This window comes from Myotis davidii, unplaced genomic scaffold (genome assembly GCF_000327345.1).
Source record: "Myotis davidii unplaced genomic scaffold, ASM32734v1 scaffold228, whole genome shotgun sequence".
Lineage (NCBI taxonomy): Eukaryota > Metazoa > Chordata > Mammalia > Chiroptera > Vespertilionidae > Myotis > Myotis davidii.
The window spans coordinates 406,397-423,255 of record NW_006300104.1 but is presented as its reverse complement, the minus strand read 5'-3'; the positions used below and the strand labels follow the sequence as shown (position 1 = coordinate 423,255).

At 42.7% G+C, this 16,859-nt stretch overlaps 1 protein-coding gene across 1 annotated transcript in view; it reads left to right on the top strand.

Annotated features, from left to right (window-relative positions):
• PCSK5 (proprotein convertase subtilisin/kexin type 5) overlaps window positions 1-16,859 on the top strand; it is a 416,138-nt gene that overhangs the window by 34,013 nt on the left and 365,266 nt on the right. Inside the window, exon 2 of the mRNA XM_006776508.2 lies at window positions 157-261. Coding sequence (XP_006776571.2) covers window positions 250-261 — 12 coding nt within the window. The 5' untranslated portion in view covers window positions 157-249. The remainder of the gene's footprint in view (window positions 1-156; window positions 262-16,859) is intronic.

Genomic DNA, 16,859 nt, shown 5'->3' with positions numbered 1-16,859 from the left:
ATCACCAAGGTTCAAGTAACATTGAAGCAGAGCAGGCAACTGCATAATTGATGGACCTTTTTTTGGGTTGTGTTCTTATTTGAATGAAAAACAGGAAAACAGAGGACTTCATACACTGACTCTCTTTCTTTTGTTCTTTCCTCACTGTCTTTGCAGATCGGGGCCCTGAAGGACTATTACCACTTCTACCATAGCAGGACGATTAAAAGGTCAGTTCTCTCGAGCAGAGGAACCCACAGTTTCATTTCAATGGAACCAAAGGTAAGAAGAACCAGTTGGGTGGGGATCAACAGGCAAAGCTACTGCATTTTTCATTGGTAATATCATACTAGGAGCTGATGACCAGCACGAAGGCTCAAATGTCAAGAGCTGTCATACTCTCCTTTGGTCCAGTGTCTTTGTTTCCTCTTCAGACAAAAATAGACGATGGCTTGCTTTTTCCTGCAGTGCCACTATTATTCCAGTTATAGAACAGCCCAAGAGAATCAGGAGTATGGGTTCTCAAGGAGAAAGGAGAATAAATGTGTGGGGGGAGAGATAGACATTGATTAAGAAGTATGAAGTATTAAGAATACCACACACTATCTTACCTCTTTACATAACAGATCTGAAGCTCTTTCTGAACTCTGTGGAGGGGTCTCTTCTCAAATCCTTAGATGAGCCCTTGGGTCACCATGAATCCTCACAGTCTCAGCTGGTGTTGGTAGAGCCATGCCATTGGCAGCCCAAGGACTAGACCATGTCTGGGACAAGAGGGATGCGGAGCACAGCAGGGAAGGAGCTGCCTCCTGCCCTTGGGGGCTCAGCAGGTGTCTTTCTTACATGCTTTCTTATGTATCTTTAGTCTCTGTCCTTTTGGGTTTTACAGACAGCATGTTCCTGGGAGAACCTAGAGGGAGAGAAGACATGTCCAGGTCCTCCCCCTCCATTTTAGAGAAGTAGAACAGCTTGCACCTGGGCAATAGGATGCTGAAGGGTATTAGGGAGAAATAAACTAGTAACTGGCAACAAAAACTTTGAAGTGAGTTGAGTATCTGTCCTTATTAAGTTAGAGGAATGGATGGACTCTGACAGAGAACTCTTTGGCCCCCCAGATATGGCCAGTAAAGAGGAAGAGAGAGTGGCTGTACCAACCTGCCCCCTTTCCTCTGTGGGCTCACTTTATTATTACTGAACTAGAAGCCCATTGCAGGAGGATTCCTGCAAGAATAGGGCTTCCTCGGACCAATCGCGCTGCCAAGCCCTTCCGCCCAGGGCTGCAGACAGGGGTTCTGGCTGGCGGCGGGGCTTAGGTGGCACATGGGGGGCCCCCGGATGGCGGCTCGTGCTGGTCTGCCCTGCCTGCAGTATGCAAATTAGCTACCGTCTTTATTGGTAGTTAATTTGCATATTGCACTGATTAGCCAATGGGAGGCATAGCGAAGGTATGGTCAATTACCATGTTTGTCTATTATTAGATTAGATAGGAAGGGATTTCCTCCCCCCTCCCCCCATTAAGATTGGGGTTTGTCATATGAGCTTATTTTCAAATAAATTGGTGAACAAGCCCTGACCAGTGAGCATAGCGATCCCACCTAGACATTCCTTGAAAATTGTATACCTTTATTAAAGCAAAGAAGTCCCTATTTGAATTAATATGTAAATTAAGCTTGCAGTTTGGAGTCCTGCCCTCTGTTATATACCATGGTTCGCCGTGTTTAAATTTTTTATCTGGAATATTATCACACAGTATTCATGATTGTGAAATCATATCTTGGTGGTGGTTAGAAAAAGCCCATTTATCATAGATCCCAATTTTCTGTGGGTTATAGGAACTTGCCCTAATACTTACACTCTGGTGGTCTGTGAATTGTAATTGTTTCCCCCTTCATCTCCACTCACAATTAAATGCTTTTTTGTAAAGCAGTCTGTTATGATGTTCCTGAATTAGCTGAGTTTTCAAAGCAACATCATGTTTTTTCTCTGTTAAGTAACTTTTCTGAAACTTTCTAGAACTTTAGTAATTAAAATGATTCCAATTTCAGACCTCATGTGCATAGTCAATATGAATTTGAAACACCAAGCACTGCTTGGTTTGGGAAGGAAGAACAGAATGTAACCAGATATTGTGTTCATGATGAAGGATTTACCGAATATGGAGTTATTCAATCCCTAATGTTATCTTGGGGGATCTTGTTCTACATTTCTTCTTATCTCAGTGCATTAAATAGCTTATGCAGGATCCAACAGAGACCTTGGATGATGGGATACGTAGTGCCTGGGATGTATGCCCTCCCTCAGCCAGTCCAAAAGAGCAGGTCATTTCGGCCAGCCCTAGAGGACATGCTCAGTTCCCCTGCCTCCTCAATCAAAGGGAACACCCCAGGGAAGAACCGCATCTTACTCTTCATTCTGATGCCTCCTGCCCTTCATTCACACCCAGCCATTTATACAAGAGGCCACAGGGCTACCAACTTTGCAGATACAATACCATAGATTAGGGTTTGCCCACAATTTCTTTCAGCCATTTCTTTAAGTCCATTCATTCGTATCCATATCTTGTATATGTCAGACCCTGCACTAGACTCTGGACACTTGAGGATATAGTGGTACCCTCAGGGAACTCACTGCAGGGTCTCTCACAGCAGCTTCCAGGGAAACCCTGGGCAATATAATGCTTCTCAGTTTTGGGGATGAGGGAGCAGAGGAGATGGGGTTCATTCCATTCCTTCTCCAGCTCCTTCCTCAAAAAGCTCAGACCCATTTAGTTATTTTTCCGTTTTAAATCTGAAAAACTTTTTAATTGCAAAAATGTTATGAAGAATTCCCATATGTGCTTCCAAGATTCTCCAAATGTAAACATTTACATTTTTCCATACTTACTTATTCATATTCTCTCTCTTCCATCTATGCACACACACGTATATATATATGTATATGTTTTTCCCCCCTGAAACTTTGGAAGCAAATTATAGACACGGTGGCCCTTTAACTGTAAATATTTCACTGTATACTTACTAAATCCAAGGACTTTCTTTACATAACCAGAAGTACGACAGTTAACATTCTGGCAAAAATCTGGATATTAACATCATTTCAGTATTGTTTTCTAATTAACAGATTTTATTCAAATGTTGCCAATTCTTTCTTTTCTGCACCAGGATCACATTTAGTTTTCAGTTTGCTGAAGTCCCCTTTGTATACTCTGTCCTACTTCCTTCTGTTTCCATTTTTTTCTGACATGAGCTAGGACTTTGAAGAGTGCAGGCCAGTTGTCTTGTAGACTGTCCAGTCTGCTGACGCGGTTTAACGAGAACACCAGGGAAGGGCCGTGTTCTCAGTGCAACGGATCGGGAGGAGCCCGATGCTGATTTGTGTTGTCATTCATGATCTTCACTTCGGCCACTGGGTGATGGTGGTGTCTGCCAGTTTTCTCTACTTTAAAAGGACCGTTTTCCCCCTCCTAAATACTAAGTGCTTGGTAGGCAGATATTTTGAGACTGTGTACATTTCCACAGGCTGACTGTATTTTTTACCCCCAGCCGCCCCATTGGGAATGCAAAGCAAGTGTCAGTGTGCCTGGCTTCCTTAGGCAGGTCTCCTTTCCTTTCATCTTGGGTGTGTGTGTGATGGGCGATCTGTGTGCTGAAGTGGAGGCACCGGCATGGTTTTGGGTGATCGGACCATGTGAAAGAATAGCTATGTGTGGAGTTGTATTCGATGGCCGTTTTCTCAAGAGGTAGGAAGTGCACACTGAACAGATGCTGGCTGTAACTTGTTGTAGTAAATTGCATGGCTCCCTCCTCCGCCGCCTACTTTTGTTTTTACTGAGTGGATTCTAACGAAGGAAATCCAAAAGTAACAAGTGTAAGAACAGCCCTCCTGGCGCTAAAAACATGCTGTGGTCAGCTGGGACACATGAGCCAGGAGAAGAAGAATAGCCTGGCTCCCATGTGTGAACATGCTATTATGATCAGCTTTGGAAATGGCAGAGATTCACAGATTTCTAAGATCACTAGTACAGTGATAACAGGTTTGCAGAAATTGCTGGTGTAATATTACAGCCGTTGGACCAGTGAGTCTTACAATTTCCTTTATCTATGTTTTTGTTTTCAATTGACCAACTTTTCTCCTAGGGACTAAGCTATATTCCAGAAACGGTAGTCTTGAATTAATATGCTCAGAAGCTTCTCATTAATCGGTTTAGAAATCTTTGCTGGCCCTGTGGCATTTTGGTCAAAGGGTATATCTAGAGGAGTGTTCTGAAATGGAAGTTTCTTTATTGCCCTTTTTAGCTGCCTATGTGGACCTGGGTGGGGGCAGAGGAGATAATTTTCTTTCAGTTTCCTTTTTACCCAGAATAGAAAAGCCAGAATACGAAATATCTTATTACATGGGCTTTTAAAAATGAAAAACATAAGCCAGGCACCCATGTCCTAGCCATGAGTAGTTACATAAGCACAGCTTCTTTTGTTGTGCTTATGTAATGTATTTCATTAGATTTACGTTGAAGGTTCTGGCTTTTCAACCTCTTACCTTTTCCAAAACATTTTCTGTCTTCACATCTATTTACAGGTCCATTTTTATCCAAGTCTAGGATAGACTCATCCCCTGCTATGGGGTCAGAGATGGACACCTCTCCTATCTTGTTTTTTTTTTTAAATTTATTATTAGGTTTTAGACTTTTAGATCTTGTGGGAAGGAGAGAGAGAGAGAGAGAGAGAGAGAGAAACATTTATGTGAGAGTGACACATTGATCAGCTATTTCCTGCACACCCCTACCCATACCTGTGGAGCCTACATCCTGGGCATGTGCCCTGACTGGGAATTGAACCAACAACCTTTTAGTGAATGGGATGATGCCCAACCGAGCCACACTGGCCAGCGCTCTTGTGGGTTTTTTTAAAGTTCATCTTCAGTCAACCTGCCTCAGCACATGGATGTGCATGGCGTTGTATCTCAGCTATGGAAAAATGATTCATGTCATATTATTTATTGTAGAATCATGGGTTTCTTATTAACCATCTCTTTCCTTTCCAGTGTTGGCATACTCTCCATCATATGCCTAAGAGGAATTTCTTTTTTCTGTTAAGTATGGCCAATGACAAAGTGTTCAGTACTAAACAAGGTAAACATTTCTACAATTGAAGAGATTTAACTCATTGAGTTATAATGTTTGCCTGTAACTTCTACCCACTGAACCTACTTTTGCCCTCCAGGCTTATAACATAACAGCTCATTGAAGTCCTCGCTTATTCTCCCGGAGCAGCAGTTGTCCCTCAGCACAGGTGGCTGGGAATTAAGTGCAAGGCTTTAGCTCACAGAGATATTGCCTATTTGTTACATTTATACATAAGCCTTTTCCTCTGAAGAGAGTTTTAAAGCAGAGAGTTTGGAGAATGACAAATACTAGTAAAGGGGTGTAGGAAAAGGACAGGAGGAGAGAAATGAAGTGATCGGAAATGGTTAGCAAGACCAGATGAAATCAGACCTGTGAGAGAAGAAAGGGAAGTTCAAGTTCCTTCCTATGCCAGGTTGGTACCTTTGTGCCCAGGAGGATGTTCAGGTGACTGGAGTGAAGAACATGTGATGGACTAAGAGGTTGGGAGCTGAGTGAGTGACTCTATGTATTGGTCGTGTCCCTGAAAAGTTGTGCGAATCCACTTATCAGTCAAATCCCATCCACGTGAGTTCCCTTTATAACTTCAAAATGATGTTATTCCCCACTCCTGATTCATTTGTAATCGATCCATGGAGACAACCGGCACATTAGTTATCTCTTTTTTCTTAACCCTGAGATAAGCCTTTTATAAGTTGTTTGCAAATACCTGATCTGCTAGTGGGCCTTGGAAGGTAAAGAAACTTGATCTAGTTAGAAATATATGCTCAGAAGTGTCTGCGTTCAATCTTACCTGGCTCCCAGGCATCCGTCGCAGCCATGCCTCCTTCATAATAAGACTCCGTTTGGTCTGATGCAACTGCAAATTTAGTTTCACCTGGAGTTCAAGGGCTTCCTGTTGGGGCCACTGGTCCCTCCGTTTCCTCTCACCCCACCTGCCTTCATTCCAGCTGGTGCTTCTGAGGACTGCTTTCTTTTTAAAAAATCTGTTTTTATTAATTTTACAGAGAGAGGAAGGGAGAGGGAGAGAGACATAGAAACATCAATGAGAGAGAATCATCGATTGGCCCCTCCACCACTCACCATCCCCCACCAGGGATTGAGCCCACAACCCAGGCACATGCCTTGACCTGGAATCGAACCTGCCACCTCTTGTTGCATGGGATGTCGCTAGAACACCTGAGCCACACTGGCTGGGCAGGGCTGCTTCCGTCAGCAGGTTAATTTTCTGCTCTTCGGTTCCAATGTGATAATCACTTAATGATTTGACTTTGTCTTGTGAAGTGCGGTTTTATAATGTAACATTCTAGGGTGTGTGCTCATCCAGCCTGTGGGATGACCCCGAGTGTGTTGAGGAGGAATAGAGAGGCGGTGTTCTCTCAGGCTGGTCCCTGAGGCTTTGCGTACTTCCAGACGTCATAGCCGGATGGTTGTGCATTGGCCTCTCAGCATCTCACCAGCAACTGAAAGAAGTTACCAAATATCTTGAATTTTTCTGGAAGCAGTGGGGGCTTGGATCCAGTGATGAGCAGAAAGAACATGGACAGAGTGGCCATGGAGCATGTTGGGGTGTCTCTCTTGTTCTAGGCTACTTTCTTTACCACCTTTTTACGAGCTATGAAATGTGACTATTAGACTCCTGGGTGAAGCATTTTAGCCCCAGGGTTGCAATTTTTGATACATTTATGGTGGCAAGAGTGTGGGAGAGATGGGAGGAGGTATGTACGTGAGATTCCACCCTGTTCTTCACCTCCCCTTCTTTTATGTCTTGTTTCCAGTCTCCCAGGTGGCTGGATGGTCAGAAGCCAGAGAGCCAGCTTGTACACTGCTGGGTTATCTGATGGGAAAGTTCGGGCCACGACCCAAATCCCTTATAGTTAGGAGTGAATTTTTTAAAAAAAATTCTCAGCTACTTTGGAAAGGTTGCCAACTCTTTATTAGAGAGCCCTTGGCAGTACTTCATTTTGAAAGGTTATAAACTCACATGCCTACAGTGGGAGTGCAGATAACTAGAATGAGTGAGATGGGCCAGATTTAAAGCAACTGGGCACGTGGGCAAGTGTAGAGCACACTGTGTGTGTGAGGGGACAGATGCTCAGCTCTACCCGTTGCCGTCCTGTTGGCAGACTGGCTCAGTGTTGCCAATGCAAAAGAGCCGGCACGTCTGGGTTTATACATACTATTTCCCAATTTTAAATGCTGGCATATTACTAGAAAGTTTTAAAATGTTTGTATGGACCAAAGGAAAGACATCTGAAGGGCACCCCAGTTTGTGACCCCTGAGCTGGCTGTGCCAGGAGAAAGGGAGGAGGACACGAAAGGCGGGTATCATCACTTTGGTAACTGCGCTGGAGTCACCCTCACCTCACACATCTTTTAGTTCTGTCCCTCATGCTCCGCTCCCCTGAGTGGCTCAGGTGTGATCTTTCTCGATAGCAGGTCTCTGGAGCCACAGGTCCTACTGAGCTTTTGGAGAAACTAGAATACAATAAGTAAGCAAACCTAGGAAATAAGTGATAACAGTGGGGAAAAAATCCCCCAAAATCCAGCAACAATAACAAAACTCAAAGCCATGCTAATGGTCTGGTTTTGAAGAGAAATTATACTGATTCATGCATTTATTTTAATGAATGCAAGAGTAAATAGAAACCCAATTAAAATACCACCATTCAAAAGGCCTCATTTGTTAATAAGTGTTTGTCAGCTTTGTTTCTATGCTCAGTTCTGCCAAATGTCCCTCAATTCTTACAGCAAACAAGGAGGCAACATGTTGCAGCAGAGAGAACCTTTGGGTTTTGGTTCCTGATGTGATCTCTGCAGGGTGAGCACTTACCTGCTCTGTCCACCAAGTCTTCCTCCATTGGAAGCCTCATCCGTGTTCATGCATGTGCTTACAGAAATATGTGGTATAGCATAGTATAATGAATTATATATGTAAGTCAAGGTCAAAGGTGTAGGTTAAATCCTTATAAAAATAGTAAGCAGCTATTAAAATGATGTTATGAATCTACACCTACCAAATAGAAAGGTCTCTAACATATTATGTAAAGTTTTTAAAAAAGTATAAAAAAGAACATATAAGATGTGATCCAATTTATGTCAAAAAAAAAAAAGACTTGCCTGTGTGTGTGGTTGTATTCAGGATAGGTTTGGAAGGATGCACAAACACATTTAAAAACTCTTACCTTTTCAAACTGTATGATTTTTTAAAACAAACTATTTATAGTGAAACTGCTTTTGTTAATATCAACAATGCTTTGACATTTCCAATCCAGTGGGTACATCTCTATTCTCACCTGACCCTACTTCTTACTTGACATGGTGGTCAGTCATTTGTTCCTCCATGAAAAATAACATTGTTTCTTGAGACCATATTCCCCCAGGTTTTTTCCCTGCCTTTCCTGCACCTTCTGTCTTTATTGATGGCACTTCCTCTACCTCACCTGTATATTTTGGGGAGCCAAGAGCTCACCTTTATGCTGGGTGTCCTTGCTTTAAATGTATATCTCCTCTCATGTACTGGATATCTCCAACCCAATCAATGTCTAGTAAGCATCGATAACATAATATAACAATACTTTTAATTCCTACTCATCACCATGGCCCTCAGCCTTTTCCTTCCCAGTAAATAGGACTTATCCAGTTGCTCAAGCCAAAATGAGAACAGAGAGCAAACCATTCTGGATTCTCACTCTTTTCTTAATTTTTCTGCATGGAGACCCCTCAAGGGATCCTATTGGGTTCACCACAAAATCTATCTTGAAGCTGTGACTCTGTACAGGTTTTCCTGTCCCGCTCTGCAGCCAGCCTGGTTAATCCACCATCAGCTTTGACCTGCCTGCACTTCCACTCTTGTTCTTGCGTAGCTGTTCTCCACACAGAATTAGTTCTTTCTTCTTTCTTTTTCTTTCTTTCTTTCTTTCTTTCTTTCTTTCTTTCTTTCTTTCTTTCTTTCTTTCTTTCTTTCTTTCTTCCTTCCTTCCTTCCTTCCTTCCTTCCTTCCTTCCTTCCTTCCTTCCTTCCTTACTTTCTTTCTTTATTTCTTCCTTTTCCTCCTTCATACTTTTCTCTCTCTTTTGGTTACTCCTCACCTGAGGATATTTTCCCATTGATTTTTAGAGAGAGCGGAAGGAAGGGGGAGACACAGAAAGAGAGAAACATTGAGTGAGAGAAAAATAATGATTCGTTTCCTCCTGCACGTGCCCTGACCAGGGCGGGGGATAGGTGCCCTTGACCAAAATTGAACCTGTGACCCTTCAGTCCCTGGGCTGATGCGCTAACCACTGAGATACAAGCCAGAGCCTATAATTTTCTCTGAATTCTCTTAGAACTTACATCATTTTGTGGTGACATACATGGTCCTGTCTCATTTTAGTGCAGACAGCGGGGCAGCCGGAGGGAGAGACACTGTGTGCTAAAATGAAAGAGGCATTTACTGGGCTGGGTATTCAGATTCTGGTCTCAACTTTTTACTACTCACTAGGAGTTCCTATTAGCATGCCACTCCTCATTGGGCTTACTTCACTTGTAAAACCATGGAGCAGATGAACTATTTTCTAATGTTCATTCCAGTCCATTAATTGCCATCTTGAGCCAATGTCACTTGTGATTTTACTGTGGGTGCATGTTTCCCATCAGATGTGCCCTTTTCAATATTCTCTGTTCTAGTGTCTTTCCAAACTTTCTCTTTCTACCTCTCGGCCCAAAACTTAGAATATTTCTTAGCACATTCACTTCTCCCTCTAGACACTGTTTTGCCTGAAAGAGCTGATTTTGCAATGAGACTTGAGAGTAACCTGCTCAATCTTGAAACAGATATAGACTTTACCTATTCAGCAATGTACATGATAAATGAGGAACACGTAACGTTGCTTCTTCATTTTCAGAGTCCATGTTCCTCACGGATACAGGAGTCTGATAATGAGAACAGTAATTTTTATTACTGATGTTCATGAATTCTACAAGGCAGTTGTAGATAGCAAAGAAGTTGTTCGTAGTACCAGTTCTTCTAAGGAATTACGTACTTTATGTCGATTTTGGAGGAATAGAAAACCTTCTAAAATGTCAGGAACAATAGAACAAGTTTAAAAAGCCTGACCATGGAAATTAGAAGGTAGAAATGTAGTAGGAGGGTGTTGGTGGTGGTGTTGAGCTGGAGATGGGAAATAGAAGGGGCCAAAAGTAAAATCAGATGGGATCAAGGATGGACACAATTAATGAAAGCTTTTGGTGGATATAAAAATCCGTTGGCAAAGCTAAGCAAGCATTATCATACCTGAGTTTGTCAAGCCTGGGTTGCCATTCCTCGCACACTCCCCTCCCCACCGCCCCAGCCCAAATGTGCAAAATAGCAGCCAGTGAGCAGGTGAGTAACCAGACCGTGTCCTTGGACCACATTTGCTAGGCCCCAGCTCAAGGGCAGCCTTTGCTCTACATGGGATGTTATAATAATGCTTTGCAGACTCATTCCTTGGACCAGCCTGAAGCCCCTTTTCAACCCATCTATCCACAAAGAGAACAGGATGAAAATGGAGACCTCTTGGAGGATGGGGGAAAATGGATTCATTTCCTTAATGCAGGGAAAACTGAGGTCTCCTAGGAATGAGGTAGCATGAGAGAGAGGGATTCGTTTGCTTTCTCCATGGATAAATTTGAGAGCTTGCTGCATACAAAGAACTGAGTTAAAACTAAAAAAGCAGACCTAGGCATTGCCCTCATGGAGCTTGCCATCTAGTCAAATCTAAAGTCCAGGCCTGAAGTCTCCCCCCCGCCCCCAATTTTTCAGCGTCAGTTTCCATGTGTGTTATGTGATGCTCAGTTGGTTCTGACCCCTGGCGACCCTGTGAGCCGGTGATGTCCTTGGTTTCCTGCCTTCAGCAGCCCTGCTCAGCTCCTGCAGAATCCCGCCTATGGTTTCCTTTATAGAGTCGATCCACCTCATATTGATCTTCCTCCTTTCTTGCTGCCTTCTGTTTTTCCCAGCATCACTGACTTTTCCAAAGAACCCTGTCTCATGATGTGCCTGAAGTAGGACAGCCTCAGTGTTGTCATGTTTGCCTCTAACGATGTTTCGGGCTTAGTTTGCTCTAGGACCCAGTTGTTCGTCTTTCTGGCAATCCAGGGTCTCCCCAGAGTTCCCCCCAAGACATATTTCAAATGAATTGATTTTTTTTATCATCCTTCTTCACTGTCCTTCACTGTCCAACTTTCACATCTGTATATAGTGACTGGGGATATGAGGGTGTGGATGCTCTTAGCTCTGGTCTCTAATGACACATCTGTGCTCTTGGTAATCTTGCCTGATTCTTCATCACTGCCCTTCGGAGTCTCAGCCTTCTCCCTAAAAATCAACAAAAATATTTTTAAAAATAATAAAATAAATGAAATCATTTCTGTAGTAGTCTTCTGTCCGTTGTCAGCTTTTAGACTGTATGCTTATAGGCAAAGCAACACAATGTGAAGATCTGTAGATTTTGGAAACGTTGTAAGCGGGGTGGTTGTAGCAGTGTTCCCTCCTCACAGGAGAAAGTTCCAATCTCATAGGCATAAGTTCTCACCGGCAGTTAATATTAACTGCTCGGAGCAGGGTCGGAAGTCCAGCCTGGCACGGAATCTGAGGTGGCTGAGTTACGCCAGAGGGCAAAGGCTCCCTCTGTAGACACCAATGAAGAGAGTGAGATGAATCACCACTATATACAGCTGGCTTTTTCCAGCTTCATGACGACAGCCCAGACCTTGGGGACCGTGGAGATCACTTCACTGGAAATAGGACTTAGGAGTGATTTCCCCCTGAGCACCAGTTCCAGCCCCTGCACTGTGAGCTACACAGCGGTGGGGAACTACGAAGCCATTCTGTGAGGGTCGGCTTCTCCGATCATCACTGGATAAGTAGAGCCCATGTGCAGCCTCGTGTGTCTATTCAAGACTGTAGTTGAGCAAACCCTAGGAAGTGACAGGCACAGCTCTGCCTCTGCGGAATGATGTACAAGCTCCGAGTCTGGGTAATATGTGCTATGACGAGAAAAGGGTAGTCAAAGGAGACATGATACCTCACGTCTTTTTAAGAATGAATGGCACATGTTTTTTTTTATTAAGTATTTAAAAATCTTCATTGTATTATGTATACACTTTAATTATAATAGATTTTCCCAGCATTTCATTAAAATGGTTTTCAAACATACAGCAAAATTTAGGAATTTTAAATGAACACCACAATGCTTACCATCTAGGTCCCACCATGAACATGCACATACACCCTGTATTACATATCTATGAACCTATCCATCTTTACTCAGCTCTCAGTCCATTTTTGATGCATTTCTAATACATTACAAACATCAGTCTAGTCCCACCCCGCCAGATACTTCAGCATGCACGTCGTTACCGAATTTGTTTTCGATGCTTTCTTTTGATGTAACATTTACATACAATAAAACTCACATCTGTAAAATATGTAATCCTTGAGTTTTGACAGATCCACACATGTGTAACCTGGACCTCTTTCAAGATATAGATTGTTTCCATCACCCCAAAAGCCCCTTCCCATCAGATCTCTCTCCTCAGAGGCGATCACTGTTTTATTTTTCTCTACCATAAATTAGTTTTGAAGGGCTTAGGTTTTTAACTTACAGAGTAACATTTGTCCATTATGGTGTACAGTTCTATTAGTCTTGATAGAGTTGTGTAACCACCACCACAATCAAGATATAGTATAATTCCATCACCACCAAATATTCTGTGCTTCTTCAGATCCAACCTCTCCCCCAACCCCAGCCTCTGGCAACCATTGATCCGTTTTCTGTTCTTATAGTTTTGCCTTTTCTAGAATGTCCTGTGCATGGAATTATATAGTATGCTGGCTTTTGAGCCTGAATTCCTTCACTTAGCATAGTACATTTGAGATTTCATCTATGAGGTTGTGTGTGTCAGTAACTGGTTCCTTGTTATTGCCGAGTGGTAATCTTTTGTATGGATATACCACAGTTTGTCCATTGACCAATTAAAGCACATTTGGTTTATATGGTTTGGGTGACTTTGAGTAAAGCTGCTATAAACTGAATGGAATATGTTTTTAAGTCTGCTACAAGGTGAATTTGCACGATTCAGTGTTTGTTGTGTTTATTTGTAAATTCTCAATTTACTACCAGACACGAGACAAATGCACAGTCGGGTTGCTAGAAGTATGAACTGAATGATTTGGAAGAAAACTGTTTAGCGATTTCCCTGCAATGAAGTTTGCAGCTTATAAATCCAAGTTGTCAGTATGCATGACAGTACATTTTGCATTTTTGACTTTGGGAACCTGAGGAAAATATCATTAAGTGAATTTCAGAGTCTAAAATGTCTGTCTCGTGGGCAATTTTGTTTTCAAGTGGGTTTGGAGCACTTTCCTTTCCTAGGCAGGACAGATGTTTTAGTTTCCCAGTATCATCTCAGAAGCAAGCATGTATAATCCTTATGTTCTGAGTATCACAGGTAAAGATTTGATGGTGAGAAAGCAACAAAAGTGAGATTGGGGGAAGAGGGATATGGGAGAGGGGAGCGCTCCAAGAAGCAGTAACAGGTCACTGATAAGTGTTTCATGGGGTTGCTCTGTGGCAGTGGTGACGCCAGGTCAAGTTGCTTCACAGTAAGTCAGGTTGATGCAGGGTTTAGTTAGCCGAGAAACTGACGAGAGGATGAATTTCACTGTAGGATTGTGCTCTTGTTCTGAGCAGAGATCGGAGCCAAATGAAGGAAGCCGCGGCCAGGTGCCCGCGAGGACGGAACCTGCTTGTTAATTCTTGCTTCTTGCATTTTCTGGGAGAGCAGAAACAGCTTGGTCATCTTATTTACATGCATGCACACGTGTGTATTGTGTTGGAGATAGCAAAAAACAAACACAGTACTTGCTTCATTCATTTACTCAATTATTCAAAAGGATATATTAACCATCTATCAAGTCCCCACCCTTTGAAACTATAGTCAGAATAATCAGATCTGAGGAAAAGGGAAAAAAAATGTGGTTTCTGTCACTTTTATCTGAATTCAGGGCAGAGGTGGAATTTTAGGAGCCCCAGTAGGGTCCTTTGGGATAACCTTCCCTCCCTTTTTTGAGCTAAGAATAGAGAAGGAAAAGCTATTTTGTGTTCAGCATTGCACCGAAGATTTTAAACTGATAAACTTCAAATAGGAATAAAAGGCCATCTGAACAGGTTAATAACTGGTCGTTGTGTGGCTGAACAGTACATGGAAACATAGAAAACCGAGTGGTTTTGCAACATACCTGCTACTTTGTTCCTGGAAGGCCTATTTTTCCCTCTTATGCAAAGTTTGGATGAGATTTCTGAGATAGTCATCAGGGAAGCATTTTTATTTTTTAGGTACATTGTTGTTCAGATGAGGTTCATCAGTCACTTTAACACTCAAATAGCATCAATAATCCCTCTCTGTGTTTGTAAACTTGGATGCTGCTTAGGAATTTACGAGCTCACAAGTTGGTTAATGAACCTGGGAGGGAGGGCAAGTGCATCCTTGAAGAGCTCCCTCCCGTGCCGCAGGAAGCTGAGGAAGCACCCAGGAAAACACTGCGGTGCTTTATCCTTATTAGAAGGATGGCTCTGCTACAAAGTTATTGAGTTACGGTGCCTTGGCTTCTTTCAAGATCAAATTTACTCATAATTGCAGCTGTTAGAATGGCAATTTGTTACACTTAAAATGCTTGCTCTCCAGAACTCGCTATTAATGAGAGGGAAGTGGGAGCTTGGCTGCACTGATCAAGTGGATTTGGACCTCAGGAAAACCGAAGGGAAATGCATGCATGCCCATGGAAGCTTCCCGAAGCCAAGTCCGTCAGCACGTGGGGAGTATGGCCTGAAAAGCTGCCCTGCTCTTTCGCTCCAGGGCTTTCTCCACTGGAGACCAGGTCTGTGCAGCAGTTGCCAGGGAGAGAGGAAAATTATGAGAAAGCACACTAAAATGTTACTTCTCAGTCATTGCCTCCCCATCTCGGAAATGCAGTCTATTTGCATATTCTATCTGAGCTGTGCAGCTTCTCCCTCCCTCCCTCCTTCCCTTTCTTCCTTCCTCTATGTCTTTCATCTTTCTTTAAAAACGGGTTGGAAATGGTTTCAGTGCTACTCTAAAATTGACTGGGTCCTGATGAAAACTTCCATTGTAAGGCTCAGAGTAATTCAAAGTCAATACTTGGAAGGAAAAGCGAATGTTATGAAGCCCCTACAATATTCTGACCCCTGGCGCTGTGGGCGGCATGAACATCCTGTCACTTCATGCTCCTGAGAAACTTTTGAAGAGGAGTTACTTCTTTTTAGGAAATAGACGTCGAGGGGCTGGGTAGCTTCACCAAAGCCCTTGTTGGTTTCCCTGTATGAGGCTCTCTCCTTCATTTCTTTTTCTTTTTTTCTGACACAGATAAAAAGTAGGAGGGTGAAAAGTAGCAATTAAGAAAGATTAACATTAGGCTGGCCCTTTCAGGCTTGGCTGCAAAGTCAGCTTCCCTCCTCCCACTCGTTAAATCCCCTCTCACCACGACACACACTTTAAAGTCATTTTTATTGATTTAAGTAATTCTAAATAGCTTAAAACATTCCAACTTCTGTTTCATTTATTTATTTCTGTTGTTGACAATATTACAGATGCCTCCCATTTTCCTCCCCTTTTACACTCCTACCTATCCCCGCCCAGGCCTTCACCACCCTATTCTCCATGTCCACGCACACCTTGGTTTTAAACTGCAGCCTATACTTAAATCAGTTGTTACATACTTAATTGGAGCCAGGGTACGACTGCTCCTACTAAAACTGAGAATAAAAATAAGAATAAATTTCTGGCATGCTTATTACGTGACAAGGCCCCACTTTGTACATAGTAACTCAGTGTTTCCCAACCTTTTCTTTCATTATTGTCCCCCTCAGGAGAAAAATGAAATGAAATTTAAATTAATTTCTCTATAACAAGAAAAATGAAATACTAAGTACTAAGTTTCTGTCAGACAGTTAAGCTTTAAAGGGGCACAAACCATTCTAAATGTCTAAGATCGTTCTCGCCTTCCAAGATGCTAATGTTCTTGTGGAAAATGCAGGACTAACTCATCATGTGATGCTCTTGAAAACCCTAAGCATTAGGTAGTGTACCCATTTTACAGACGAGAAAACAAAAACCCTGCGAGGTTAAGTAGCTTGTTCAAGGCATAGATAGTAGCCAAAGCTCTCAGACTGTACCCTCTTCACTCTGACACTGCCTCTAGCTCTTCAGTCATTCGTAATGGTGGCTGCTATAAAGCATACTTCAGATCCAAAATAGTAATCGCTGATAGCATTACAATCAAGCCTGTCCGACTGGCCTTGTTTGGCCTGGTTGACTTACATTTGAGTTCTGGCCTTGACATTCTTTGTAATTCTCAGCACGAGTCCTTGGTTCTTTCCCCTGTCTCAGCCCTTGACTGAGCTCTCCATTATATTATCTACTTTAATCTTCTAGATAACCCGTGGAGTGAGTAGGCGTTTATTACTCTCATTTTACCGAGAGGCCACCAAATTAGAAAGCCTGCCTAGGGCTACAGGCCAAGTAAACTACTGCCCGGACTGGTTATATCCCAAAGCCCATACACATCTTGGGTCACTTCCCAGACAATCTACCCCAGCAGTGTAACCTCTGGGTGGGCTTTCAGCAGCTCATCACACATTTGAACATGTATTCATATCCTTCAAGTGTTTCAATGAAATACTTCTAGACCCATGGACAAAACAGAATGACGCACATT